Source organism: Phaenicophaeus curvirostris, chromosome 20, assembly GCF_032191515.1.
Source record: "Phaenicophaeus curvirostris isolate KB17595 chromosome 20, BPBGC_Pcur_1.0, whole genome shotgun sequence".
NCBI classification, from domain to species: domain Eukaryota; kingdom Metazoa; phylum Chordata; class Aves; order Cuculiformes; family Cuculidae; genus Phaenicophaeus; species Phaenicophaeus curvirostris.
In genome coordinates this window covers 2,652,791-2,680,581 of record NC_091411.1, presented here as the reverse complement: position 1 = coordinate 2,680,581, position 27,791 = coordinate 2,652,791, and the positions used below count along the sequence as shown (strand labels likewise).

General features: G+C 52.3%; 3 protein-coding genes across 3 annotated transcripts in view; 1 reads left to right on the top strand and 2 right to left on the bottom strand.

Annotated features, from left to right (window-relative positions):
* SSNA1 (SS nuclear autoantigen 1) overlaps positions 1–27,791 on the bottom strand; it is a 107,420-nt gene that overhangs the window by 29,034 nt on the left and 50,595 nt on the right. The gene's annotated exons all lie outside the window — the stretch shown is intronic.
* LOC138729405 (anaphase-promoting complex subunit 2-like) overlaps positions 1–27,791 on the bottom strand; it is an 83,555-nt gene that overhangs the window by 27,504 nt on the left and 28,260 nt on the right. The gene's annotated exons all lie outside the window — the stretch shown is intronic.
* LOC138729394 (hydrocephalus-inducing protein homolog) overlaps positions 1–27,791 on the top strand; it is a 68,542-nt gene that overhangs the window by 22,777 nt on the left and 17,974 nt on the right. The window contains exons 12-45 of the mRNA XM_069873607.1: positions 663–806; positions 2,486–2,629; positions 3,590–3,903; positions 5,981–6,134; positions 6,279–6,378; positions 6,788–6,969; positions 8,319–8,528; positions 9,394–9,531; positions 10,187–10,361; positions 10,886–11,016; positions 11,421–11,554; positions 12,535–12,671; positions 13,483–13,610; positions 13,728–13,919; positions 14,315–14,464; positions 15,552–15,791; positions 16,068–16,236; positions 16,488–16,679; positions 17,510–17,673; positions 18,194–18,403; positions 18,842–19,005; positions 19,186–19,368; positions 19,594–19,713; positions 21,011–21,170; positions 21,271–21,443; positions 21,677–21,875; positions 22,207–22,310; positions 22,827–22,919; positions 23,397–23,565; positions 23,830–24,050; positions 24,362–24,476; positions 25,065–25,269; positions 25,638–25,873; positions 26,991–27,142. Coding sequence (XP_069729708.1) covers positions 663–806; positions 2,486–2,629; positions 3,590–3,903; positions 5,981–6,134; positions 6,279–6,378; positions 6,788–6,969; positions 8,319–8,528; positions 9,394–9,531; positions 10,187–10,361; positions 10,886–11,016; positions 11,421–11,554; positions 12,535–12,671; positions 13,483–13,610; positions 13,728–13,919; positions 14,315–14,464; positions 15,552–15,791; positions 16,068–16,236; positions 16,488–16,679; positions 17,510–17,673; positions 18,194–18,403; positions 18,842–19,005; positions 19,186–19,368; positions 19,594–19,713; positions 21,011–21,170; positions 21,271–21,443; positions 21,677–21,875; positions 22,207–22,310; positions 22,827–22,919; positions 23,397–23,565; positions 23,830–24,050; positions 24,362–24,476; positions 25,065–25,269; positions 25,638–25,873; positions 26,991–27,142 — 5,702 coding nt within the window. The remainder of the gene's footprint in view (positions 1–662; positions 807–2,485; positions 2,630–3,589; positions 3,904–5,980; positions 6,135–6,278; positions 6,379–6,787; positions 6,970–8,318; positions 8,529–9,393; positions 9,532–10,186; positions 10,362–10,885; positions 11,017–11,420; positions 11,555–12,534; positions 12,672–13,482; positions 13,611–13,727; positions 13,920–14,314; positions 14,465–15,551; positions 15,792–16,067; positions 16,237–16,487; positions 16,680–17,509; positions 17,674–18,193; positions 18,404–18,841; positions 19,006–19,185; positions 19,369–19,593; positions 19,714–21,010; positions 21,171–21,270; positions 21,444–21,676; positions 21,876–22,206; positions 22,311–22,826; positions 22,920–23,396; positions 23,566–23,829; positions 24,051–24,361; positions 24,477–25,064; positions 25,270–25,637; positions 25,874–26,990; positions 27,143–27,791) is intronic.

Here is a 27,791-nt window from a genome sequence, read left to right as displayed (position 1 = left end):
GAAACCATGAGAAATCAGGAAAAAGTGTTGAATAGAAGAGCATCCGGCTTAAGCAGAGGGTTTCCCTCTGAAGTGCAAGACATCCTTTTCCTAGGGAGATTTCTTTTAAAACCATCTCCAGGAGGACACAATTCACCCTTGGAATGAGTGCTGCCACTTTACTGGAAGGCAGGCTGGCTGTTTGGAGTTTTCCCATGTACCTTTTCCACTAAGCTTCCGAGAGAGGGTTTGCTGGCATTGGTCCTTCTGCCACCTATGTCCTTTAATGTGGTTACGTATTTTTGAATTGGTTCCTGCAGCTTTCTGTAAGCATTGTGTTAGCAGTGGGGTACATCAAAGCATTAGTCATTTGGGGCAGTAGTTATTAGAGCTGTGGACAGCACCTGGCTCACAAGTGAATTTGTGGATGTCAGGGTGTAGCGGTGTGGGCACTTGAGTGCAAAATAAATAGGGTGCGGTATACAAGGAAGCAGGGCTGCTGAGGAAAGCAACGGCCGTAACTTTAGGGCAGCACTACCTGCTGATGGTTGATGGCCAAGTTCCCATGACACAATTTCATGCAGGCTATCAGAATGCGTTATGTCTACAGTCAGGTGGTGAGCAGTGTGTTTTCTGGGTGCCCGGGTCACACCTGCTGGGTAACGTGCAGCTCTCGCACACAGGTGGTGAAGGAGCGGCTGCTGTGTCACGCCGTCATAGGGAGAAGGGCAGGAAAGGTGCAGATAATGCAGGTGGACATCGTGTGTGAGTTCATTGCTCCTGTTCTGCAACTGTCCTCCACGGAACTCCTTTTCCGGGTCGAGAAGGTAAGGCTCTGGATTGCATCCTGGCAGTTAATTGTGTGGCTGATGACTGAAAGCCTGGGCGGGGTGTGTGAGATTGTGTTCAAAGGAGGAAGCTAAACAGCTTCTGCCAGTCTCTGGGGCTTTGCTGATTGATTTGAGTGGGACCAAGCTTTTGCCATTAGTGCAGAGATGGGGCTGAAGACAGTCTCACCAGGTCTGTTCTACTTTTCTTGATGTGGAGACAGAATTGAGCTGCTGAGCCAAGGGCATGAGGTGAGATGTGTGGGACCCACAAGAACGTTGTGGGCTTTGCAGAGACAGTGACTGTGGGCGGGAGAGCAGATCGCTGCAGCTGAGCGATGCTAAATGCATCCTGAGGTGCTTTGTAAACTCACTGAGCTTGTTTTTAGAGATGGGACTGCTTTTTAACTTCACCTTGGTTTTAGTTCGGTGACAGCTGATCTGTCAAAGGGGATCATGGCCACCTCTAGAGAGACTCACTCATAGAGGGACGTTTGCAAGGATGCTTCAAGGCCCAGTGAAGTCTGAACACCAATGACGCAGGGCAGCTGAGAAAAACCAGTCAGCTCTGGATTCCTGTCAGCTCCTCAGGCTGATGAGGAAAACCTGCCATCTCTTGTCTCTCTTTGCCTTCTCTGCATTCATGTGGATGCAAGCTCTTTGCATTTCCCTCAGCCTTGCTTTCTTCAAAGGACCTGCAGCAGTCCTTCTGCAGCAGTGGTAACACCAACGCAGAAGCCCCTCAGTCTCTGGATCCTGACTCGTGCATTATCTTACCCTCTTCCTCGAGGTGTCTAACAAAGGAGAGGCTACTTCATTGTTTAGTTTCTGTGTTTTCAGGTCTCTCCTTCAGTTCTTAGGCATCCAGAGAAGCACAAAATCCCATGAGCAGGCACTTCAGGTTTAATTAGAAGGTTTTCAGCTATCCCTGATGTCTGCCTGTGGACTATTTGGTGGTGTGCACTCTGATTTATTGAGTGCTGTAACACTGCAGCTGTTTGATACCAATACATGCAGAACTAGTTTTGCAAGCACTCTCTAATTTATAGAAGTCATGCAGGAAGCCCAGAGCAGTGCATAAACAAGAAGAAACAGCTTATGCTTTGCTTAGCTTTGAAGCCACAGATGCGCTGTCATTGCAGCAGGGGCATGAGAAGTCATGTTGCAGCTGGACTGCCGAGGTTTCTAGCTGGCTGTGCATGCATGTAGAAGTTCAGAACTAACCTTCAGCTACTACAGGCTCTCCACCTTGGACTACATGCTGCTTGCTTGTCTCCTCTGACCAACTTCATTGATTTTTATGGGGCTACGAAAGATAATAAGGTTGCAAGAAATTGCTATATGGGAGTGAAAAACATCTTGTGCCATTCTACCCAAGAGAGGATAAAAACTGCAGACAGATGATCTGAGTTCACTTTCTGGGTTTGATATTGTTCAAGCAGCTGCCTCCACTCAGGGTCCCTTTCTCTCATCTGTGCATGAAACTGTTTCCCTGTTCCCCCAAGGGATGCTGCAGTTTCTAATCATGAAAAGCATCTGATATATTTAGAAAAAAAGACTTTTAGAAGTGTACAAACTAATAGAAATAGTAAATAGAGATGAAAATTCGAAATATATCAGAAAGGGAAAGAGGTCCATGGCCAGTTCATGTTGTTTTCTCTCATTCTCTGTTTCTGTAGCAAGCCAGTGACGTCTTGACTGATCAGTACAAGCCCTTTTCTTTAAAGAACACCTGCCTCCTGCCACTCAGCGTGTTCTTGGCCATAGAGGAACCCTTCTCAATGTGCCATGCAGACCGGCAGCCCCTCCCTGCAGATACTGAGGTGAGCAGCTATGGAGCTTCCTGCTGGTGGGGACTGAAGAGGAGAAGCGTGGTGGTGTGTTTCTGTTGGGAGGCCCTCCAGGAGAGAATTTTACTCTTTGGAGTCAGCAGTAGACTGGCCTGGGCTAGATCACAGCATCATAGAATGGTGTGGGTCAGAAGGGGCCTTAAATCCCATCCAGTTCCACCCCTCTGCTCTGGCAGGGACACCTTCCTGTGGATCAGGTTGTGTAGAGCCTCATACAACCTGGTCTTGGACACCAGATTTGAAGCTGCTGAAGGTCCTCTGAACTGGGGAAACCCATCTTGGCTCTAAGACATGAAGAGAAAGGAGCAGGCTGCTGGGTCTGGGCAAGCCGTGTGGTAAAGGTGTCTCTTGGAAGCTGTCCTAGTGCTCCAGCAGCCATCCTCAGATAACCGCAAGAGCTGCTTGGTCTCTTTGAGGACAGGCCTTCCTTCAGGAAGGCTGAGGAGCCTGGCACCTGCTCTATTGCTAGTGGAAGGTGTTGGACACAGTCTCTACTAAACATGTGTTGTTGTAGGCACAGCCACCGCTTCTGTGCTGTGCCTGTAATTGGCCCCAGCAAGAGTGGGGATGCAATGCCACGGGGCTTATGTTAAGCATGAGAGTAAAGGAGTTCCTCTGGAGTCAAGGCCAAAGGCCCTGGCTTGCCAGGGTGCCAATTTGGTTCTGTATTTAGCACACAGCTTTTGTAGGTCCAGAAATCAGTAGAACAAGATTATTTCCCTCTTGTACTGATGAAGAGCACAGAGCTATTAGCCTAAGATGGTCTCAGACACTAGTCTTGTTGTGCTTGCGGGCAGGCACACACTGTAAAGGATGTGAAGGATGAACTGAGAAGCCCACACGGAGGGCCAGCTTTGAGCATTAAGATATTTTGTGCCATCAGACCTTGGGGCTTCATCACACAGTGGTTAATACCCTTCCATCTCCTTGCAGCCTGTGAAGCTGGAGGCAGGGGAGGAACGTCATCTGTCCATCAGATTTAATCCTGCTTATGAAGAGGGTTTGACTAGCAGGGAGGTGGAGACAGTTCTGAAGATACATTTTCTTGAGCACCCTCACAAGGAACAGGTCACTGTTCGGGGAGAAGTCTACTTTCCGAACCTCCATATCCAGACCACGGCCCTGGACTTTGGCTGCATCTTGAATGGCACTGAAACTGTGCGTTCCATTGCGATAACCAACTGCAGCCCAATTCCTGCGCTGTACCGCTGGTTGTTCCTGACAGAGAGCCCGGCGGGCCAGATGAGGTATGTGCACCTTTGCCTTTTCCTTGAAGCTCCTCTTCCTGATGTCATTTTTTATTTGGAAAGGCTAAGTCTGTTTTCCTGGGATCTGACAAACTGCTTTCAACTTTTGCTTGTGGAAGGATTGCGTCCCATCTATGGTCAGTGTAGATGCTTAGGGAGCAGGTGATCTCCACCAATTTGATGCTAGGAAGGAGGCAATGTTCTCCAGCCAAACTAGGGCTGTAAGACACTAACAACCCCTTTCCGCATAGCCCAGAACCTAGGATCCTGCTTTACCTCTGGAGCTTTAAAGCCACTTGTAGGCACCTGGACGAGCAGCTCTATAGTGACTTCTTCTCCTTCCCTTCCAACCCAATTTGTTGTCATCTCATCCTAAGAGCCTACTCAGGCACTGCCACCGGAATCATTTGCTGCTGTCTCATTTTCTTGCTGCTGTATTGCTGTAGCCTCAGTACTGGTTCCCGTAGGAAGGAAAGATGGTGGGGAAAGCTACTTTCTCAGACCTTTGTAGCCTGAGGTAAACATCACCCTGGTGAAGGCAGTTTCCACCTGTGAAACTGCACCACGGTTCATCCATCCCTGTGTAGGGACGGTCACCCAGGCAAAACCTTGTTCCTGCATGTGGCTGCAGGAAGGATAAGTCAAGTGTGACCTCTTAGGGGGCAGAGTCGAGCCTCTAAATCCAGAAGTGAAAACCAGCCTTAAGTAAAAAGCTGCAAAGCTAAAGATAAATATTCATTTATTATCATACCATTAAAGGCAAAATTCCCAGCTGGGAATGAGGCATCCGGGTTGCTCTAACAAGCCTGCCTTGTTTGACTCTGGGGGAACACCTGCAAGTGGGGACAGTGACAGCAGGTGTGGTTTGAGTGTGTCTTCCATGTGGCTTTAGAAACACCAACAGACTTATTGTGAGCACGTCTGAAGTTTAAAGGCTGGAATGTAATCGGAGTCACCTGGGGATGTTTGTAGATGTTGAGCTCCATGCCTCTTACTGACAGATGTTGGTCAAACTGTAAACTCAGCTCTCCTTGGCAAAACGAGCTGCTGAGCTGCTCTCCTGAATCATTTGCCAAACTGGTCTTCAGACAGTTTGGATTTGGAGACATCTGGGGAGGTGATCGTGCCATCAGTAAGTGCCACATCAGTTATAACCTTGCTCCAGCAGAGCTGCTGCCCTTTTAGCGTGAAGTGCTGTTGGAGCTGTTGTTTTGCAGCCAGGGAATATCTGTAGCACAGCAGGGAGCTGGATCTTATCGTGATCTGCAGTGTATTGGTTAAAAGTGACCAAAGCTTTCTTCCCTAGAGTATGCGTCACCGCTGCTTTGGCACTTACCAGGGCTTGATGGGCTGCTTAATTGTGAGTCTCTGCCTGGAGCTGCTTGATGCGTCTTTCTGTGTTGCTGGTGGCCTTGCATGCGTGAGGGTGTCCCATGTTGGGCTCTGCGGGTGCCCTTGAGTGGTGCTGGGCTCTCTCTGGCCAGGGCACAGCCGTCTGGCACTCCACTGTGGCTCCTGCCTGATCACACTTAGAGAAAGCCACCGTCACTGCCACTTGCTTGTGCTGACCTGCAGCTGCAGGGAACTGTCAAGGGAAACATTCAGGCTGAATATCCAGCACAGCTTCAGAATTACTTACTTTGGCCCTCTGGGTGGGGGAAGGGAAGTTCCACGGATGTGGGTGTTTTCAGGAGGATACTTACAGGTGGGTCTGTACTAGCTCATCTGTCTGGATCTGCCCTGGATGTCTCAGTCTCACTATCTTGCACAAGCTGTGTCTTTTTTCCTTTCCTGCTGCACTTTTGACCTCCCCACATGGTGTTCACCTCTGTCCTCTTCTATTTCTGGTTGCTGTCAGTTGCCGGATTCCTGCACCACCACTATAGCAACATTGCCCTTGGGCAGGAGCCTCAGGAGTTGACCTGCTCCATCCTGGTTTTGGAGCTGTTGGCTCAGACTCACTACTGAGCTCCAGTGCCCACCCAGCAGCCACATCCTGCTGAGGAGCAGCTCGTGCAAGCTTCTCTCCTTCCCACTGCAGGTCTGTGATCAAAGTCAAAGTTAAGCTATTTTCCAGGTTCAGCCCTCCTGGAAGTCAGCATTTCATCACACCCCAACCGCCACGGGAGAACACAGCCCAGTCAGAACGCTCAGCGTCTGCAGAGAGCAGCCCCAGGGAAGAGGCTGCAGAGGAGCCAGCCAAAGGCCTTGGAGCAGCAGGAGAAGCAAAGGTAGATTTTCTTCTGTAGCCACAAGCGTGCTAGGCAGCAGGGCCAGCGACTGGACATGGGGCTTCTGCAGGGGAGAAACACGAAGCCTAGGGACAAACTTCCTTTGGAAAGGTGGCACCTCTGAGGTTAAACATGTGTACTCAGCTGCTGCAAGACAGAAAAAATATCTCAGCTGCCTTCGTCAGGAATGTGCCTTTTGAGAGGAATGCCCGAGCAGAGACCCTCAGCTGTCCTGCACGGATGGGTGCGTGAGGTGAAACCTAACCACCATCTGAAATGGAACGGTCATTTCAAGCGCTTTCAAAGACCTTACTTGCCTGGTTTTAATACGTTTCCCTTGCACCTCTGTTACTCATTTTGTCATGGAGAACCGAACCTGTCCTGGCATGTTCCTAGCATGGTTCCTAGCATGTTCCTTGGGCAGGGGTGTGTGAAGCCAGGCAGATATGAGGGTGCAAAATGTCCTTGAGATCTCTGCTGGGACTGAGTGCTGGGTGCATCCAAGTTGCCTGGGAAGCTTGAATGTCGGAAGTGCAGATAGCACCTGCGGCTCATCTGTGGGTGGGCTTGCAGCCACACTCAGCTGAAGGTGCAGACAGAGCCCTGCTTGATTTGCACCCAGATCCCATCTTATCTGTTCCTGGCTTGATGAGGTGATGGCACCTGCAGCAGAGCAGTCTTGCCCAGACCAGCCAGCTGCTTGCTGCAGCCCACGATCCTTGTTTTCCAGCCACCACCATCCAGTGCTCCAAAGATGGAAGGTACTGAGGAGACTCGGAGCCTGCCATTGAGGCAGTTCAAGGAGGCAAAGCCCGTCGGCATTGGAATAGAGGATGTAAGTGGGAATCAGTCTCCTTTCTGCATTTCTAGTGTGGCCAGCAGTTATGTAGCCCCCCACTCCCACTGGTGCTGCTCAAAGTGCAGCTTCATGCCCCTCCAAGCACATCATACAGCACTGCCGAAGCAACTGGTGGTTGGAGGGGATGTGTGGGCCGTGTCACAGGGCTGACCAAGGATGTTACCTGCGTGGCAGATGTGGAGGGCATTATTCATCTTGTCACTAATCTGGTGGTTGATAGGAAATTTCCGCAGTAGATTTTACTGTAGCGTCTTGAGAGAGAGCAGCCTGCAAATCAGAGAGAGAGTGAAAAGCATCAGGAGTCAGATGAGCATGGCTGGAGTCCACCCTGTGGCTCCAAGGGCTTTCACCTCCAGGTCTCATGTTTCTCTAGAGGCAGCAAAGGGTGTTTCTAAAGGCAAGTTTGGCAGCAGAGTGAACCTACTGCTGCCAGGAGACCTCCCAAATGACTGTAAAGTGGTGTGCTAATTAATGCATTAATTGATGAGTATGGGAGAAGATTTTTCACATGGTTCCACTGTTGGTTGACAGCTGACTGAATATGAGCCAGCAGTGTGCCCAGGTGGCCAAGAAGGCCAATGGCATCTTGGCTTGGATCAGAAACGGCGTGACCAGCAGGTCCAGGGAGGTTATCCTCCCTCTGTACTCGGCCCTGGTGAGACCGCTCCTCGAATCCTGTGTTCAGTTCTGGGCCCCTCACCATAAGAAGGATGTCGAGGCTCTGGAGCGAGTCCAGAGAAGAGCAACAAAGCTGGTGAAAGGGCTGGAGAACAGGCCTTATGAGGAGCGGCTGAGAGAGCTGGGGGTGTTTAGCCTGGAGAAGAGGAGGCTGAGGGGAGACCTCATTGCTCTCTACAACTACCTGAAAGGACGTTGTAGAGAGGAGGGTGCTGGCCTCTTCTCCCAAGTGACAGGGGACAGGACAAGAGGGAATGGCCTCAAGCTCCGCCAGGGGAGGTTTAGGCTGGACGTTAGGAAAAAATTCTTTACAGAAAGGGTGATTGGGCACTGGCAGAGGCTGCCCAGGGAGGTGGTTGAGTCACCTTCCCTGGAGGTGTTTAAGGGACGGGTGGATGAGGTGCTGAGGGACATGGTTTAGTGTTTGATGGGAACGGTTGGACTCGATGATCCAGTGGGTCTCTTCCAACCTGGTTATTCTGTGATTCTGTGAAAATGTAATGCATGCAAGATGAGATGAGGATGATTTTGCCTGTACTTGAGGAAGAAGCCCCTCCAGCTACATGTCTCTGTTGCTCCAAGCCATGGTTGCTCTTCTGCATCAATTTTGATGCTTGATATCTCAATGTCTCCTCCCCTTTCTCCAGGTTTTCAGCATTCTGCCGCTGCACGGTGTACTGCCACCGGGCAAGAGCCAGCAGGTCATGTTCACTTTCTTTGGCCACGCAAACATCGTCGCGCACGTCATGGCTCTGTGCAAGGTGGAGGGAGGCCCGACCTACGAGGTTGCACTGAGTGGGGAGGCTTCCTTTATCAGCTACGTCCTTGACATCTCAGAGATTGACTACGGGCTACAGGTAGGACACACTTGTCTTGGCAGAAGTCCTTGGAACCGTCACTGGTGGGTTGCTGCCCACCTAGGTCTGAGGCTCACTCCCCTCCCCAGCTACTTTGTTGGCTGTGTGACTTGGAAGTACAACCTTTGCGTGACACATCCTGCATCAAAGCTGGTTTTTAGTAGCCATCTACCCACCCCTAGTGCTGGGAATTCTTCCTTTCTAAGGGAACTAATGCTGCCTCCAGGGGGAGGCAGGATCCCAGAGGTCATCTCCAGAGGAATGTGTCCCCAAAATACCAATCTGCTCCTAAAGTCTGAGGTCCAAGGAGATGCACTTTTTCAATGCTCTTGATTAATCAACAAAATAATCCAGGGAGGAAGTTAACTTGGGCTTCCCAGTCGCTGCAGCTGGAGAGAACATCCCTGACTAATCCCTGCTTTACTCATTTTCAGTTAAGAATCCCACCGATGTTTCTGGCTGCTGGCTTTGCACATGTTGTGCTCTCTGCTTTTGCTGTCACTGCAGGCCCTTCAAATACTTGTATGTGTGTGCCTTTTGTGCCATTCCTTGATGCTGCCTTCTTTGTTTCAGCTGTTAGAGCAAGCAGAGGACTTGTATCCTCTTGGATTATTTCTCCCTCATCTTCATGTGGTCAGTGTTGCTCCTCTGCATGCTGCCATGAAGATCTGTTCCTGTGGAGAGTGAGGAGGCACTTACGGCTGTGTGTTCCCCTGGTTAGCGCAGGAGAGCCAAGTGTCCCCATCTCCTCTGCCCTGCTTCTCTCCTGCTTTGTGTTCATTTGCTCTCAACCCAGTGAAAGCAGAGGAATGTCTCAGCATCAGGCCTGTGTCTAGAACTCCCCATTCCTCTGTGCTCTCTTCAGGTGTTTAACAAAGTTGCAGAAGCAGAGGTCACCCTGCGGAACAGTGGGAAGATGGGATTCACCTATGCAGTGTTGAGCCCCAGCGTGGCCACTGCAGGCTGCCTGCAGCCCCGCGAGCCCCTGGTCCTGCCCAGCACAGTGAGTATGGAGGAGGCACCAGTGCCTAAGCCTGGCCTCATGTCCAGCTGCCCATGAGGGGCTATAGGAGAAAGCGTGGGAAAACAAACAGAAAAAGCAAAGGAAAAAACCCAGGAGGTGGTGGGAGAGGCAGGGCCGTAAGCAGTCGCTGCTGGAGACAGAGGGGAGCAAGCCCTGGCAGTCCTAACGGGCTCCCTAAGCGGCCTGAGCTGGCGGGTGGCTCCGCTGTCCCACGGCAGGTGCTGGTGGGAGGCACGAGTGCTTTGGCTGCCCTGGACCCCGGCTGCCGAGCTCTCTGCTTGTGCTGGCGCTGGAGCCAGATGGTGCCAGCTCTCCTGAGAGTCACCTTACCCAGCTGTCCTCGACAGCAGCCTGGGAACCACTGCCGTGCTGTGACGGGAGCTGCGAGCCCTGATGAGAGTGTGGGGGCACTTTGCTCTTCTCCCAGAGTGGCTCAAAAAGAGCTTCTGCTTGTTCAGCCTGGCTCTTGCTGCAGAGGCGAGACTCCGTTAGCAGCTGAGCTACTCATGCTGTTGTCTGATACTTTCTTATGTATGAGAGTCTGCCTTCTCTTCTCAGCATGCCTATTCATCTGAGCCAGCACTCCACCAACCCCTCTTTGATGCATTCTCTCCCTATTCTCCCGTGCCTGCAGGGTTATGTTGGACGTGGCAAGGAGCAGGCACTGAAAGTCTACTGCCTGCCAGGACTTGGTGTCTTCTGTGAGACTTTCCAGGTCCAAGTGGGTCACCTGGAGCCAGAAGAGATCTCCCTGAGAGGAGAGGGTGACTTTCCCAGGATCTCCCTGGACCTTCCCAGGAATATCAAAGGTGAGCGCTGCCTGTCTGCTCTCCAGGAAGGTTCTCTGTTGCCATCCCACCTGCACCCTGTCTTCCATCCCCAGGGCAGCTCACACCCATTGTCCACCAAACCTGGATTTTCAGGGCTGCCAGACCAACCCTCAACCCTCTGATACTTCCTGAGTCTCTGGCAGATGAGCCTGTGGGCTTTGCCCCAGGAACCATCCTTCAGAGCTTGCCAGCATACCTGTCAGCATCCTAGGAAGATGATGGCTGGGCAGAAATGCTCGGGAAAACTGTAATAGAGGCTGACAAGGGTGTTGGCAGGGTTGGATTTGCATCACATTGCAGGGAATGAGATGCTTCTGTGTCAAGAGGAAAACTGAATGGGAAGGAACATCAGAATTCATAGAGGAGCAGCAGCATCTGCTTTCTATTGATTGCTCAAGTAGTGTGGTCCTGGGAGAGGCCAGTGTTAGGAGGGTGGGGCTTCCAGCTCAAATGGGAATGGTGCTGCACCCACACTGCTATTTGTGGATACTTTCTTCCTCCAGGAAATGAAAAATATGAGAGAGTCATCAAGGAGGCAAAAGAGAAGATGGAGAGAGACAGCCGGAGAGATGAAGCAGTTGTTCCGGGGGAAACTGTGGCTGCAGAGCCACTCACGGACGGCTCCAGCACCATGGTGAGAATGGCTGCTGCCCTGTTTAGCACATGCCACACTCCCCCTGTGTCATTTGGTCCCCTTGCAGCCCAGAGCAAGGTTCCCAGTGTCCTGCTGGCACTTGGGACCTCCCTGCCCACACCTGGCCATGATCCTGCATTGGCTCAGCGCTGCCCCAGGGGCTGCCCACCTCTGGCAGTTGCCCTCCCGTAGCTATCAGGTTCCTGACTGCCCCAGGGAGAGATCCTGAAGGCCATGCTGGAGTGATTGAGTTTATGGTAGTCTGTGATGGAGAGTCAGGTCCTCGCTGGGGTATTTGTTGCTCACACCCCATCAACGGGAGCAGGGTGGCATCCTCTTTGAGAGACCAGCCTGTGCCTTGGAAAGGACCCTTGCTAACCAGGCCCTGTCTTTCATTTCTTCAGCTGGAGCCTTGGCTACAGGTGCAGATGGAGCAGATGCTGATAGAAGAACACGCCCTGGAGCAGCTGAAAGCTCTGGCCTCCGGTCCCCCAGAGGACACTGCCTGTGACCAGCACGCTTACCGCGGGCTTCTCAAGTTAGTAGGGGCTGCCATACTCTGTCTCCTTGTGCCCTGAGGGTGACACCCAGGAATGCTCCCTACAGCTCCGTGTGTCTTCAGAGCTGGGGAGAACAGAAAGGGCCTGATCCTGATAGTTTTGACATGGTCCCTGTGAGTGGATAAGTGTCCTCACTTCCACACTGCCACCTTGAGCTTTGGATGTGCTCAGCTCCCCACAGATGTTGGGTTCTGCTCTTAGAGCTGAGGGAGCCCAGTGCAGACCATCAGGCCCTTCTAGACAGCACAGACACCACCTCTGAAAGAGGCAACTCAAAGATGACATCTGTTTCACCGAAGAGACCACGCTAAGCCAGAAGAGCTTAGGATCGCACAGGCTAACAAACCCTAAACCAGATGGCTTGGATGCTGGTGGGACTGCAGGGCTTCCCTGGGTAGCTTGGCCCTTCCCTTTGCTCTGTCGTGATGAGGCAGGAGCAGGGTGGGCTCCAGTTCATGTGCTTTCCTGAGTGGGATGGCTCTGGAAAAGGACCTTCCCGTGAATCCTGTGGGGGTTAATGACTGTGTTTACTGGTGCTGCTTTGGGGACAGGTCTGGTTGCAAACGAGTGAAGATTTCCTGTGCAGGTAAATCTTATTACAAGGTCCTGAACCATTTTCAAGCTTGGCCTGTACATCAGGCTTAGCAGTTTTGCTGAGACCAGTGGAGGGCCAGGGGATTTACCTAGGATGACTTGTTTTAGCAGAGGAACTGTGACCAGTATCCATTTTAAAGTCATGTTATTTTATTGTCCCGTGGGTAGCTTGTAAAACCTTGGACTCACAGTCCCCGTGACTTGCCAAAGCCTTATTACCAGGTGGCCAGGACTTTGGTTTCAGAGGCTTGGGTTGAGTTTTTACAGCAGTGAATAAAGACAGATCCACTTTATTTGTTTCTTCCGTCTACTTAGGAATTTACCCAGGCTGTGGTTTAAGGATTGTCCTTACTCCTTCTTTCAGAGCTGAGCTGCCTGAGTACATCTTAGACTTTGGCTACGTCATTCTCGGAAGTATCCGGACGCGTGTTGTGAAGGTCACCAACACCGGGCGGTTTCCTGTGTCCTTCTGCACTGACAGAAGGGTCCTGCGTAGCACAGGTAACCGCTACTGGCGAGATTTCACATGGACTTGAAGGAGCTGTCTCTGACAGATTAGCTTAAGCCACTGGACATGGGGAGCTTTTTGAGTGCTTGTTTGTCTAGCTTTGTCCTTCTCGAGAGCCCCTGCTTGGTGCTTTAAAGACAGAGTTCTCCTGGAGAGCAGTGCCCAAAGACCTGGCCTGCCTTCACTGTAGGGCCTGGATAGGGGGACTGCCTTGGTCAGCTCTCAGCATCTTCTCTTTGCTACAATGAGCAGCATCTGCATTTCCTTGTGGATTCCATGGGCTTGTGTTGCAAACAGATGGACCCCTACTGGCTGGGAAGTGCTTTGTTCAAATTTCATAATGTCGTGGCCCTTCTGTTCAGCCTTTATTGAGAAAACAGCCTGTGAGGTCCTCTGTTGTGCTGAACAAGGCTTCTGAAATGGGCCTCGCGGTGAGGCTGCAATACCACCAAACTCACTGTGTGGTGGTCAGGGGTCTCCTCTAAGTTGTTTTCCTGGGAGCACACGGCATGGGGGAATCTCAGCTGGACGTTCTCCTTTGGAGAGTTCTGTGCATCCTTCCCTAGGATGCCTGATGAAGGAATTGCTGGAGCCTCTCAGCTGACAGGTGTCCTTCTTAGCAGGCTTCTACCTGTGAAAACCCTTTTTCCTTGTGCTGTGACAGGGAAGAAGGAGTGGTGGGCTGCTCCATGAGTGCAAAGGGGTCCTCCCGAGCTGCCAGCCAGGGCACCCTTGAGCTTAACATGCTTGTGACATGTTCATGTCGGCTGTGTGTCTCAGCTGCTTTATTTTCATCTGTTCAAGGTTTCAGAGTGGAGCCAGACCACATGGAAGACCTGCCCTGCTCTGAGACTGAGTCATTCAAAGTGCACTTTGACCCAGAAAGTGCCAGCCTGCCACTGGGAGAGGTGGACGTGCTGCTGCCTATTGAGGTACCACCTGCTTCCTCACCTCCCTGTGCCCGCAGCCCTTCTCAGGGCAGGTGGCCGGTCAGGGACAGCAGTAGGTGTCACCTGGACTCTCGGCTGGATGCTCTTTTCCTTCACTAGGTAGCAGAAGGCCCCATGTTTCACGTCCGCCTCCGCGCCAACGTGACTATGCCATCCCTCAGCCTCTCCAAGGACAGGCTGGACTTCTCTGCAGTCCAAATTGGGCAGTGCCAGGAAGAAACTGTCCAGTTCCACAATCAGCTGCAGGTTCCCTGTGAATGGTTCATCACCATCAGTGAGCCTGTGGAGAAGGTAAAGCACAGATAATGTGTAACATGTGACTTCTTGGTTGCATTTTCTTTGGCTCTTTTGCCTTTTGTGCCCCTGTGACTGCTTGAGCACTTGGCCTATAGCTTGTTCAAGGATGTTTTTGAGGGTCCAGAGCAAGGCTGGTTCACCTGGACCTGTTCATGAAGTGATCCTTTGCTTCTCTGCCACCTTCCCCTGTTGCTCGTCTTCGGAGAGCAGTGCCTTCCCATCTGCTCGCCCTGCATACGTGTTTGCTGTCCAGTTCCAGGCCAGTGGTGGCCATGGCTGCTTTGAATATGGATGCTCCTGGCCGCCTGACAGCATTTCAGAGCGATGCAGGAATGAGGGTCTGTCCTCCCAGACGAAGGAGACCTCCCACCGTTGGTTTTTCTGCTCAGGTGAAGAAATGTGTGCCAAGGAACGTGGAAAAGAAACTGCTCCAGGAGTTGAACAGCAAGCCCCGTGTTTTCACTGCGCTGCCCTTGTCTGGAGCCCTCTCGCCAGGACAGGGATGCAATGTGCAAGTCAGGTTTTCACCCACAGAAGAGGTGAGATTGGCGATTGTCATTTTGGGAGGTCTGTCAGGGCAGGGTGGTAGTGAGAGCCCAGTCCGGGGAGCAGGAGAAGAGGTCTGCTGCCCCGTGGAGCTTTCTGCAAGCCCCTAAGCCACGGTGCCTCAGTTTCCCCTGCAGCACCCTCTTCTGAGAGGCGTTTTGAAATCCCCATGGGGAGCTTGCACAGACAGCATCAGGGCACTGCAGTGTGGCTCCCTCTCTGCATGCGGGGGAAGTCAGGCTGTTTTCTCTCCTCTTCCTCCTAGCGTGGGTGCATTTGCAGGCTGTAAGCCCCTCGTGCAGAGCGGCTGGTATGCTGACAGGGGATGATAACCTCAGAAGGGCTGTGCTAGGCTAGTCCTGCTGCTGGCACCCACAGACAAAACGGCCACCAGACACTGTTCTGGGCATGGCAGAAGAGTCACTCGCAGCGGCGCGCTGCCAGCAGCCCCTGTGGCTGTGGCCCAGCCCGCCTGCACACTCCCAGGCAGTTTGAGAGTCAGCAAAAATGACAGAGCAAGTGTTCCCAAAGTCACTTTGCATGTGGCCACAATGACTTGGAAAGTGGCAGCATGTAGCAGTGTGGACACAAGTGTTTCCATGCCTTGGAGCAGTCCCAGGGATGTTTTAACTGCTGGCAGAGATGTAGACATCTTGTCTCTGGCTTTGACCAGAGCCAAGGAAGGAGCAGAGAGTAAAGCCCTTATTTCTATCCAGCGGGAGTGCATCTGCCTCTTTCGTGTAGCTGATGTTTGCCTGATGCAGCAGTGCCAAGACTGTGTCCAGGCAACACAACCCTGAGGACCTTCCCCCTGAGCATTGCACTCCCTCATAACTACTTGAAAATATCTGACCATTTTAGACCATCTAACACCCAAACATCCAGTTAGATGTCACACCAGGACCTGTCCCAATTACTCAGAGCCAGCATGCAGATGCTGTAGCCCCTCCTCTAAACAAATATCTGTTTTCCATTCACTAAATGGTACTAGTAGCCCCCCTGATCCTGGGGCAAGGTTGATTTTGAGACCCTGTCACCTGGAACTTCACGGAGGAGCTTTCTCCATTTCTCTCTTTTCAGAAGTCCTACAAAAACATCCTGCAGATTAACATTTGCCAGAGCAGCCGGTCCCTCCAGCTGCAGGTCTCAGGGCATGGCCTAGAGCCACGGCTGGAGTTCAGCCCCGCAGTGCTTGAGCTGGGACCGTTGATGCCGTGCAGCTGTGGGGTGGAGGGGATGGTGGTGGTGAAGAACCCATGCAATTTCCACATCGAGTTTTACTCATTGGAGTTTGACCAGGAGTACCTCGAGGAGGAGGAGGTGAGAGGGAAGCTCTGATCCCCAGGGCCATGGGCCCCTAGCTTCACAGTGCTCCAGCGTTCTCCCAGGCTGGTGCCAGGAAGATGGAGGCCTCCCCAGGACAAAGCCTGGTGATGTGTCAAGGTCAGCCAAGCTCTGCTGGCAGGCTGTGGAGGGGCTTGAATATTCCGTGGCGTTGGGAGGAAGGAAGGTGGGAGCGGGTGGCTGGGGAGCCATTCACGCAATGAAGGTCAAGAAACACATCCTGTATATGCTTTCTCTTCCCTATGCGCACAGATCCTGCGGATGCTTAAGGACTATGACTGCCAAAACACCTTGTTGCTGCCTCCACGCGCCCCGGGTGAGAAGCTGCCCCCCGAGGTGCTGCAGTACTACCAGGACCAGAAGAGGCTGCAGGGTGAGCAGACAAAGACCAAAACAGGGGAACCAGCAGGCCAGGCCAATGGTGAGGCTTTGGCATTGGCTGTCCTGAGTGTAAAGCCCACTGTGTCAGCCCACACACCCTGACCTCTTCATGACCCTGTTTTCCGTGGAAAACCCATGCTTTTAGCCGCTGCCCATTCCCCAATGTGGTGGAGGAATTCCCAGATGAAAGTCTGTGGCTTGTAACACCCTTTGCAAAGTGGTAAATGGCAAAGAGCAGATTGCCTGGCTGTGTTCACCCACTTCTTCCTTCCCCGTGTCCTTCCTCCTCAGGAAACTTCGAAGGCACCCAGTTTCCGTCAGGTGAACGAAGAAAGTCCTCTATTGGGCTCGTTCCCACCAGGTCATCCCATAGCGCAATCGTTCCCTCCTTAATAGTTCATAAAAGCCAGTCCAAGGTGAACTGTAAACCTGAACGTGGAGAAGAGGAGGAGAAAAGTGTTGAGAAAAGGCATGGGGCAGGCAGTAACCCTAAGCTCTTCAGCTCTGTTATGTCCATTGTGGCAAAAGGGCCTCAGTGAAGGAATTAAATGTCACCTCCATCACTTTGCTGCAGCCCGGTGCCACCTTCACTCCTGTAGGCCCTGAATCCACCCTTCAATATGACGTCTGTGGGATCCTGAGAAGAGTTTTGGGCAGGGACAAGGGAGAGGCCAGGGAGGTTTTCCCCAGTTTTGCCAAAGGAGAACCTTTTTCCCCGAGGAGTTACTGGGGTCAGTGTGGTGCTGTCCCCTTTTGTAGGCAGGGCAGTACGCTTTCTGCCCTCTGTGGCACTGCAAGCTGAGATGGCTTTTAGTGACCTCCTAAGGGCAGAGCTGGGAGCTCTTTGCGAATGCTCTTAGAGTGAATTCAGATCCCAGCCACATCTCCTGGTGTAACGTTCCTAAAGCATCCAGCTTTTGGATAATCACTTAGTCCCAAAATGGAGCCTCTCCCTTGGGACTGTGTAAAATGCCCGGTCCTGCCTGTCCGCCCCCTAACTTGGCAGGACCTGGGACAAAACTCTCGTGAGGACCGTGTTGACGGTTGGTGGAAGGAGGTTTGGCCCGGTCCTTTTAGATATTGCCAGATGCCTGTTCTTTCCTCCTTCTGCCACCCCATTTACTCTGACCAGGCACTTCTGCCAGCATCTAGGACAGACCCTGATCTGCCAAAGCCTAAAGGAGGGGCACAGGGAGACCTCAGGTGCAATGTTGGTTTCATCGGCCTACTTTCCCAGGGGTCTGAGGGGACAGGGAGGATGATCAGGATCACAGGTGGTCAGGAGTTTGACTTTTCTACTCGGTTCTGCACAGCAGAGCAGCAGCAGAGCACCACTGGCAGCAAGGAGGCTGCAGGAGAACAGGATGACAGCCCTGTCTACAGAGCCATCGCCCGCCACCTTGGCATTGATATCTCTGCAGAAGGTCGTGCAGCTACGGAAATCCTGGAGAGTGGCAAGCTGCCGGCAGCAGAGCAGGTAAAGCCCTGTGAGGGTCAGATGATGAGCCTGGCACCATCTGGGCCCCGGTCTGTTGTATCTCTCCAGGTGACAACAGCCCAAGGGCCTCGTCCGGGCCACTGATGATATTCCATAATGGCTCGAGAGCAGCCAGGTGGCTGGGGAGGTTCTCAGCAACCCTTATGTGGGTGGAAAAAGGGAGGGCTTTCTGTAGAAGCATCCTGCTTCTTCAGTTACCCAGTGTGGAAATCATGATAAATGGGCCAGGCAGGGCAGCTCATCGTCACTGCTTCCTTCACCCGAGCCACTCGGGGAGGTTTCTCTCTAGGTCCCATCTGTAGGTCCTGGCACTGCTCTGGAGCTGCAAGCCCCACCTGGGCATAAAAAAAAAGCTCTGCACTGCCTATAAATTGAAAAAAAAACAACAAACAACAAAAAGGAGAAAAAAACCCCATTGCTAAAAGCTCAGTACCTTTCCGGAAGGAGTGTGAGGATGATGGTGACGGGAGTGTAAACAGGGGTTTCTTTTGTTCTTTAGATCCTAGATGACCTGGGCCTGGGTCCCTCGGGGCCTCCTGTTCCCCCTACCGCTTTCTACTCAGTGGTCCATTACCCGGAGAAGCGGGAGGCCCCTGCGGCAGGAGCAGACCTGGAGCACTTCATCTTTGTTGTGCCAGAGGGTGCCACGGTGGAAGAGAAAAAGGAAACTGCCACGTGCTTGGATGACTCTTCTAGGCTCCCAGCGAAGGTGCCAGGGCAAGGGACCAGGCAGGGTGGGGGGCCTGGTGGGGGGAAGGATGGGAAAGGATCGCTGTGGATAGGCAGCGAAGATGTGACAGGGTCGCACGCCAGCAAAGATTGCTTTCATCTGTCCAAAAGAGACAGCTCTGCTTGAGACACAAGGCAGTTCTGTAAGATGAGAGAAGGAGTCACCCAACGCCCTCAAGATCCCTCGAGGAGAGGGTGCTGGTCAAGGAGAGGGTCCTGTGGGAGGAGGTGTCATTTTTAAAACACAGTCCAGCAAGGAAGAGCAAGTCTCTGGGTGGATGTGGAACCAATAGATGCGGGTTGTGTATTTATTCTCTCTCCTGTTGGCTAAGAGAACCGCAGCATTCTTCCCAGGATGGGGATGTCTCAGGGCAGGTCTGACCTCTCTCCCTCTTTTCTCTCTCCTCTTGGCATGAAGAAGTCCGAGGAGCTGGCCAGCCCGACCAAGCACAGGGTGAAGGAGAAAGCTGAGGATCCAAGTTCTGTCCAGGACAAGAGAGGTCAGCGACGTGCAGCCACAAGTTCCCTGAAGGACAGGCAAAGTCCTGAGGTTGTGGTGCCACCCCGAGAGAGACCTGCCAGGTGAGCTGTGAGGGAGGAGGTGATCCCTCTGCCTCACATCTATCTCGACAAACAAGGTCTGTGATCCCCAGCTCCACAGGGATGCTCTGCTGGAGCCTCTGTGGGATGGCAAGTTCATGACCATCCTCCTTGTCTTTTTTGGTCGTGAACAAGGTCTGAAGCCTCCCCTTTAATTTCCAGGCTGACTCGCTGCCGGTGGATTGTGCCTGCCCATGGCAAGGTGGCACTGAAGGTCCACTTCAGCTCCACAGAGGTGGGCCAGTTTCATCAGACTCTGCATTTTGAGATCCTGGGGACAAAGCGTCAGTACCAGCTGCAGTGCCGGGGCACCTGCCTGTATCCTGCCATCAGCCAGGACCCACGGTAAGGCTGGCCACTCCCTCCAAACTCAGAGCCAAGGCTGCCCCTCGTACCCCAGTGAACTTCTGTCTTGGGCGGTGTGATACCTGAGCCAGCCGGCATCAATTCCCGTGCTCAGAGCTGGAAACCACTGCCTCTGCCTCTGCCACCGAGAAGGGCTATGGCTTTCTGACCAGATTTTCTGCTTGGAGCATCTTGCAGCTCCTCATTCCCTATTTTCTTCTCCAGGCTGGTGTTCCCTCGCTGCAGGAAGAGCAAGGGGGATGGTGACATCGTCTCCAAGGAGTATGTCATGGACAAAGGTGTATTCCACTTTGGGCCATTGCTCTGCGGGAAGTCAAAAGGCTGGTACGTGTTCCCCACCCCAAAACGAGGCATCTGATGTGCCGCCTGCTCAGGGTGCGGTTTTGGGATGGGATCTCCAGGGCCTTATCCTTTCACAGACATGGGAACATGCTGCCCCAGGGGCACAATTCAGGGCAGGCCCAGGCAGACACCTGGGAGGTACTTGGGGCTGAAGGACCATGGATGAGTGAACTTGAGCAGATAAAAGGCACATGAGCTTTGGAGGAGCTGGGGAGGGATGAAGTTGATCTTCCTATGTGGTGGGTGCCTTGAGGATCAGGGCCACATGCTGCTTCCAGCCTGGAAGTGACTCAGGGCAGCTTGTGTCTGCCATCCACATCTCAGCTTCACCACCTGTGGAATTAACTTTCTGCCGCTTTTTTAAGGGCTTTGAGCTCTATAGGGAGACAGAATGAGCAATTATTCTGCTGATGCCTTTGTAAACCACTCATTAATCTGAAATATTAGTAAAACATTGCGATTTGATGTGCCAGGAGGAGGAGGGGGAAACCTACAGAGGAATCTAGATGACAGTTGCATTTTCCCGATCCTCACTGCTGGATGAAGTCTGCCTAAAAAAAGCTGTCCTTGTAGCTGCTGGCGTGTTTCTGCTTTTGACATTGTCCTTTTTTTTCTTTTTTTTAATTGTTTCATATTCAAAGCACAGTTCTTGTTACCATGGGAGCTCTGGAGAGCTGGTGGTATTTTGACCACTCAAGGAATCCAAATAGTTTACAAAGCAAAAGAGGGGTTTTAGCCCCGCTGATGAATGGTCTGGTGTTCCGACTTGTTTTATTTAAGCCTTGAACTCCAAATTCTTTTCCACACCAGAGAGAAGGGACCTTTATTAAATTTAGCATTTCTCTTGGGAACTGATCCTTTTTGTTTCCTTCCCCAAGACTTTGAGTTCACCCATGAAATACAGGGCCGTCTCATGACTTTTTTTGAAAGAGATAAGGTAGACTGTTTTTCAAACCAACCGACGAAGGGGGAAGAATCCATGTGCCTAGTGTGCCTTAACTTGTCCAGGCACGTTTGTCTTTTGTAAAACGCTTGTTAAGTGGCCAGTGCATCACCATGCGTCTGAGCTGGAGGCACCGAGATGGGCGGACATCGAAGTGATGCAAGGATGAACACACTCATGCCATGCAAGGTCCCCCTTAAAGGGGTCCTTGCTCTGAGCCTGCTTGGTAGACCACGGTCTCCCAGTGCAGCATCCCGCAGCCAGGACACAGCGCTTCCCATGATGTGTGATAAAGGCAACGGTCTCCTCTGCAGCCTCTTCCCTTTTTGTGGACAGGTACAAGGCACAGCATTGTCCCGGCAACTGTGAGAAAATCAACATCCTCAACGTCACATCCTTGGAAGCAGAGGTGCATTTCTGCTTTGAGAAAGATCGCAAGATGGATGTGTTTGTTTTAGACCCTCCCAGCATGAAGCTTAAACCTAACAAGAAGCAGGTAGGAGAAGATGGGCAGGTAGGGCAGGCACCTGCAGAAGAGCCATTATTTCTGCTCACTGAATGCTCTTCTCTTTTTCTTTTTGCGGGGACGGGGCCAGGAGTTGAGCATTTGGGCGTACCCCACTTCAACTGGGCTCAAGGAAGACAACCTCATCTGCTGTATTGAGGGGAACCCAGACCCAGTGGTCTTCCGCCTGTGCTGCCAGGGAGTGCAGGTGAAGCTGGAGGTCAGCCCCATGAAGCTGCGCTTCGACAGGCTGCTTCTGCACAGGTCAGTCATCCTGCAGCTGCTCTGATGGACACCAGTGCTGTCAGTCAGGTCCCCTTCAGCTCCTTGTCTCCCTTCTGTCAGATACCCTTTTAGCCCGAGCCCTCACCTCTGAGACTTGTGACAGAAAGGAAACATTCAACTCTGGTTTCCGAGGTGTGGAGAGGGCTGCTCCAAGTTGCAGGGCTGGCATGGTTGTTGAGCAGCCAGCGCTATGTGTCTTCCTGTCTCTGCAGGACGGACAGCAAGACCATGGTCCTGCGCAACCCTACCCCGCTGCCCGTGGCCTGGTGGATCTCTGGGCTGGAAGATCTCGGTGAGGACTTCTCTGTATCGCAGGATGCAGGCATCATTGGTCCCTGCTCAGAGTTTGGTGTGCACTTGTATTTCAAGGCCACGAAGTCTGCCAGCATTAAGACGACATTCCAACTAAAGGTGAGAGGGACTTGGAGTGGGCAGCCCCTTGCCTTTGGGGATGGAGACAGTGCTTGAAAGGCACCCTGCAAAGAGGGCAGAAGGGTGAGCCTTCATGAGAGTCCTTTCTACCTGCATTGCCATGCCCAGGCCCTTAGCAAGAAGGGACTCTCACTGCAGGATAATATCAGCCCATGAGATAAACAGGTTTGGAAAGCTTGGGAATCCACAAATGCTCGCCAAGCAGGGGAGGCCATGGTGCAAAGAGCCGGCAGAGACAAGGACTCACGTGTTGTCTGCCAGAAGGGTTTAGGAGAATGGTCTAAGTAGGGTTTGTTTCTCACTGCCTCAGGTTTCAGATGCAGAAAAACTCCTGGGCACTGTTCAGGATGTACGTATCCGCGTCTTTGCAGAGGCTTATGACATTGCTCTGGACATCAAGCTTCCTGAACGTAAGTGGATGCCCCCAGAACAAAGTAATCCAGGTACATTGCATTCCCTTGACAGAGGGACAGCCAAAGCGGATCGGATGGGATGGGATGGGATGCAAGCATGGCACAGATACATGGCGCACGTCTTCTGCAGGCTGCCAGGGGTGAAGCACTGTCAGGGCACAAAGGCAGCCCTGAGTCTTGCACCTCTGAACTTGGAAGTATTTAACTCCACGTGTAGGCAGATACGGGGGCTTTGATATGGTGGTGATGTGAACAAGCAGCTAGTGACACCTGAAGGCTCGTCACAGCTTGTAAAGGTGATGGATCTGTGCTTGGATGCCAGGAGACAGAAATTGAGCTCCTTAGCTGCAAAACCTTTCAGATATTCTTTGAGTAAGGGACAGGCCACAAAGCAGAATGAGAAGGATTTTGTGCCACTGGAAAACTCCAGAGATGTATCTTGTCACCTGGTGTAGTCTGCAGTAGCTCACAAATGTTCACCATTTCTTACCTGGCTGCATGGGTTTTCTGCAGGTAGAGGTGATATGGATTTTGGAACTCTTAATGTTCTGGATGAGGCAAAGCAAGTGCTGACTCTGAGGAACAAAGGAAGATATGATATTGTGTACAGGTAGGTCCAGCAGCCTGGTCCGTGAATGCGTGGTGCCACCACCTGCCCAGGCCTGCATTCTCCTTCTGTCCGTGGTGGCACCCCCACAGTCTGGGTACATACAACATCTGGGCTTTCCAAAGTGGTTTCATAGGGAATTCAGGCTCACCCCAGCAGTTCTTCACAGCTCAGCAGGAACCAGAAGGAGAGACCCTAAAATTTAAGCCACTCACTGCTGAGATTCATTTTCTTGATTCAAGGGTCGGCTCATTTCTCTTTATGAGGCTCTTTAAAGGAGGGGATGAAAAAATGCGGTGTCAAAGGTGGCTTGCAACACTCGTTGAGCGTCTGCTCTCAGTGTCAAGATCTGGAATTCCCCGAGCAGGGCTGCACTCTTACTCTTTCATGTTTTTAATGGTCCCATGCGAAGTCTTGGCTGTGCTGGTGGCACTGGTACTTTTAACTGCTGACGTCTTTGTTTCTTCCCTTTCTCTGCAGTTTCAAGCTGGAAAGCGCTGATACCAAAATACCTGACTTGGCATCCCACTTCACTATCCATCCGCAGAAGGGCGTGCTGGCCGCCACTAAGCGCCCCATGTATGTCCATCTGTCCTTCCACCCCAAGAGGCAAATGGTCATTGAGGACAAACCCTTCCTGAAGTGCCAGGTGAGCTGTCTGGGCCAAGTGGCCTTGGGATAGCATGTCCTGGAAGTGTAAGCAGGACACGTCTCCTCTGGAAGGAAGGCTGTAGCTGGAGAATTCTCTCTTATATGTGCACAAGGAAGTCGTTCAGAAGCAATTTGCAATGCTTCCAAAGTAGAGCTGGAAACTGGCTCTGGAGGAGGCTGATGGGGACGAGGGATGGGGTTAGGGGACAGAGACAGAGGTTGGCCTCTTTGCAGTATTTACCAACCCTTCCCCCGGCTACAGGTGATTGATCACAGCACCTCTGAAGGAGACAAGATCATCTCTGTCATCCCGATCAGAGTGTCAGCAAAAGCTGCGTTCAGCCAGTACAGAATTTCCCCCGCCTCGCTCATCGACTTTGGCATCATGCTGAAGGGCACCGAGAAAACCTCCACCTTCACCCTGGAGAACAAAGGCGTCCTGCCCTTCGAATTCCACATCTGCCACGTGCCACCAAAGCCAAGGTGAGAGAATACGTGCACCACCTTTCCTGCTGAGGATGCCCTGTAGCGTGGCTGCGTGTGAGAGGCAGCCCGGAGACCCAGGTTATTGTCCGCTTGTGTCACTGGCTTGTGAGCAGAACACCTCACATGTGTAGGAGGAAGCTGGTGATACTGCTGACCTCTCTGTAAGCTACAGCAATGGGTGCTGCCGGCAGTCTGGGAGCCACCAGGAGCAGGAAGGCTTTCCTCTGTGGCGATGAATGCCAGCTTTGTCCTCAGAGACAGGCAGGGCGAACTCAGCATGATGGATGTTTCCTGCTTTCTCCTCTCAGTGCACATCAGTTGAAACATGCCCATTCGTCCGAGAGTGAAGACACAAGGACACACGCTGTCTTTGCCAAGGGAAGCAAGGTCTTGCTGAAACAGGATGCAGACCCTGACATGGCGGTAGGTGGCTCCTGCTCCCCAGCGTGTGCTGCTGCAGGTGGTGTGAGAGGACACTGCTGTGCCCAGGCTGGGGGCTCGTGACCATGGGATGGGATGACGTCTGCATGACGGACGTGCTCTGGCTCGGACCTGGAGTTGTGGGGTCAAGGGAAGGGAGCAGGTCCTGTGTTTGGTAGCTGCTAGCCAAAATAGGTCTGTGAATGCCACAGATGAGAATGTCCCTGTTTGAACTCCCAGTCCATAGGTATCAAGAGACCTTGCTTTTTCTCATTTCCAATCCCCTCTCTCCTTTCCCATCGTTTCTGACAGCTCTTCCCACTCTCCTGTATTACCCATAGAGTCTGAAGGATCCTAGCTACCACCTTCACCCTTTACACCCCAAGTCCTCTAGGCCACTCAGAACAGGCCTGGAGCTTTTCCTGGCTTGTTCTTCCCATTCTGGGGCTGCCGTTGGGCTATGGAGTCATCTGTCCCTGCCCTGGCACGGGGCTTGGGCCCAGCTGGAGGGCCAGGAGTGGCATGCTCCTTGCTGAGGATGCTCAAGGTAAGGCTGTTGGACATCACTCTCTCCTGGGACTCTTTCTACAGACTCACATCGATGTTGGCATGTTCACGGTGTACCCTGGCTTTGGCTCCATCCCGCCTGGGGGCCAGCAGACAGTCACAGTCACGTGCTATGCAGCGGTGCTGGGGAAATGCAAGGAGCAGCTCTCCATCGATATCCAAGGCAGAGCCCCCACGGACAATCCCCATGGCATTCCCTATACCCTGTTTGCTGAGTCCTGCCTCCCAGGTAAGCCTCATCCACAGGTTCCGGTAGCCAGCCCTTCTGCTGACCGGACCTGAACTTACTGCTTGGATAGAGAGGTGCCCTGACCCTAAATTCCTATCTTGAAATGCTCAGAGGTTCCAATTATTTCCAAGTCCGCCAGTGGGGAGAGGCTCGGGGAGGATGCTTGGAAGGACAAAAGGAAAGTCATGCCCTTTAAGACTGAGGGTGGCTGAGCTCCATCCTCACAGCCAATTCCCTTACCTAAGGTCAGGTTTTGCAGTGACTTGGGCAGAAAGGGCTTTTTGAGCCTTCTGAGAGGCCAGCGGGGCTCAGATAAAGGGGACAGAAAGGCTTCTCCATGCTCAGTCCTGCCTCTGATTTACTTACAGGATTTGTGGTTGATGACATTGAGTCGATCTTCGAGGAGCATCGAATATGCGGCAACATGAATCTGTGCCGGATCCTACAGACAACGAAAGACAAGGGTGTGTTCATCACAGATGAGAACAGGTTTATCTTCACCAATGCTGTAGTTGGGCGCATGGCCACAGCTCGCTTCAAGATTCAGAATGTGAACAAAATCCCCTGTGATGTGGTCCTCTCCATCAAACCCATCGACACTGAGGTAAGAACAAGAGGCCAGGCCAAAGTGACTGTTGCTCTCTAAAGGCTGTGAGATAGCCTGCCGTGTGCTCCAGATTCAGTGCTTCCCCTTGCCAGGACCAGCCTGGCTCGGTGCAGGGTAATCCACAGGGGAGAGCAGCAGTGCCAGGGTGACAGTTGGGTTGAATTCGGCGTGCCTGAAACAAGGTTTTCTCTCACCCCCGAATATCTGATGGGAGACATAAATCCTTCTGAATATCTCTTGCAAGCACACTCGGAGGAGGGGTTTTGTCACACCCCAGACCCCCAAGCCACACGCTCGTGTCCAGGCCTGACTCGGGGGGGGAAGTGGATTTGTTTAGCCGTGTGGCCATCTGGAGGCTAATAAGGTCACTCTCAGTGTGATAATCAAAAGCAATATTTATTCTGGCTCCGGCAACCCTGAACACACCAAAATACTGAGGCGCAGAGCCGAGACATGGGGGTGCAACTACCCAAAGTTACAGAAGCACACCCCCAGACACAACCCTGGTCACTCGGATCCAATATGACACGCGCACCACAAGGTAACGGGAGGGAGAGAGGGAGAATGAGAGAGAGCAGAAAAGGGAAAGAAATCACCACATTGATGGCAGCAGCAGCAGCTCTTCCAGGACGCGTGGTCCAGGCTGGCCCGATCGAAGTGGTCGGGAGATAGCGTGAGAGCACGGGAGTGTGAGCGAGCCCTCCAAAGCATGGGAGTGACAGCGAGCCCCCCAGAGCATGGGAGTGAGAGTGAGCCCCTGCCTGGCTCCTTGCAAGGTCTTTTATAAGGCCCATCCGACCCCCAGGTTTTTCCCTTCTCTTTCAAGGCCCATTTTAGATTATTTGCAGGGTTCTCCATGCAGTCCCCACCTCCTGTGTGCACTGTTGTGGCTGCCCAGCCATCAGAGCGAGGTTTTGTGCTCCTGGGCTTGATGGCAGCTCTCTGTGCAAGGTCAGCACCACTTTGGAGTCACTCTCTGAGCTGGAAGAAGCCTCTCCGGGGAAGCAGGAAGGAAGACATTGCCTGGGGCTGTTCCACATAATGCATGTATGAGTAAGACTGCAGCACACTGGAGGAGGTTTCTTCCTGACACCACTTTGTGCATTCCCCCCAGTGTAAGAACGACGTGAAAGGCATTTTCAAGGTGGATCCACTTCGGATGTGTGTGCCCAGCTGCTCCCACGCCTTTGCTACAGTGACCTTCACTCCGCTAAAGGCAGAGAACTACCAGTGCGTGTTTGAGGCTTCCCTTGATGTCCAAGCAAGGTAACTCACCTGGTGAATTCTTGGGGGTGAGAGGCAGAGGAGCGGGGAGAGGGGCAGGAGGAACACCTTTCTGATAGCTGCCTCTCTTCTGGGAGGACCAGACCTCTTGTTACCCGTAATGCTCTCCGCAACCTTAGTTAGACTACGTAGGTGACACAGGAGGCAGTAACTGCTGGATAGAGCAGAGCAGAAAATGGGGCTCATAGTTCAACCTGTGCGAGTGGCTGTGAAGGCAGTGCAGCATTAGGCAGTCAGCTGGAATTTACTGAGTTGCAAAGAACTGGAGACGTGTGACAGCTGGGGCTTTGCAAGGACTAAGGATTAGATGAAGAGGTTTCTGTGGCGGCAAGTCAGAGCACGTTATTTTGTCCTTTTTTCTGTTAAAATTAGAAGATCTGGTGTCATTACCTGGGGTATATTCAGATATTTAATGTGAAGGAGCAACTGAATCCTTTCTAAAAGAGAAGCCCAGTTTCTTTGTGAAGGGACCTGTGTTTTTAGCGGGGCTCTGACCTGCTCTTCCCCAACCATTTGGTTGCTGAACTGGGACAAGATCAGTCAGCTTTCTGCCCTAATAAGCAGTTCCTGGTTTAGTGTCCTTGGAAATAATCTTTACTGATACTGTTATTTTATTCTGTCTTCATGTTGT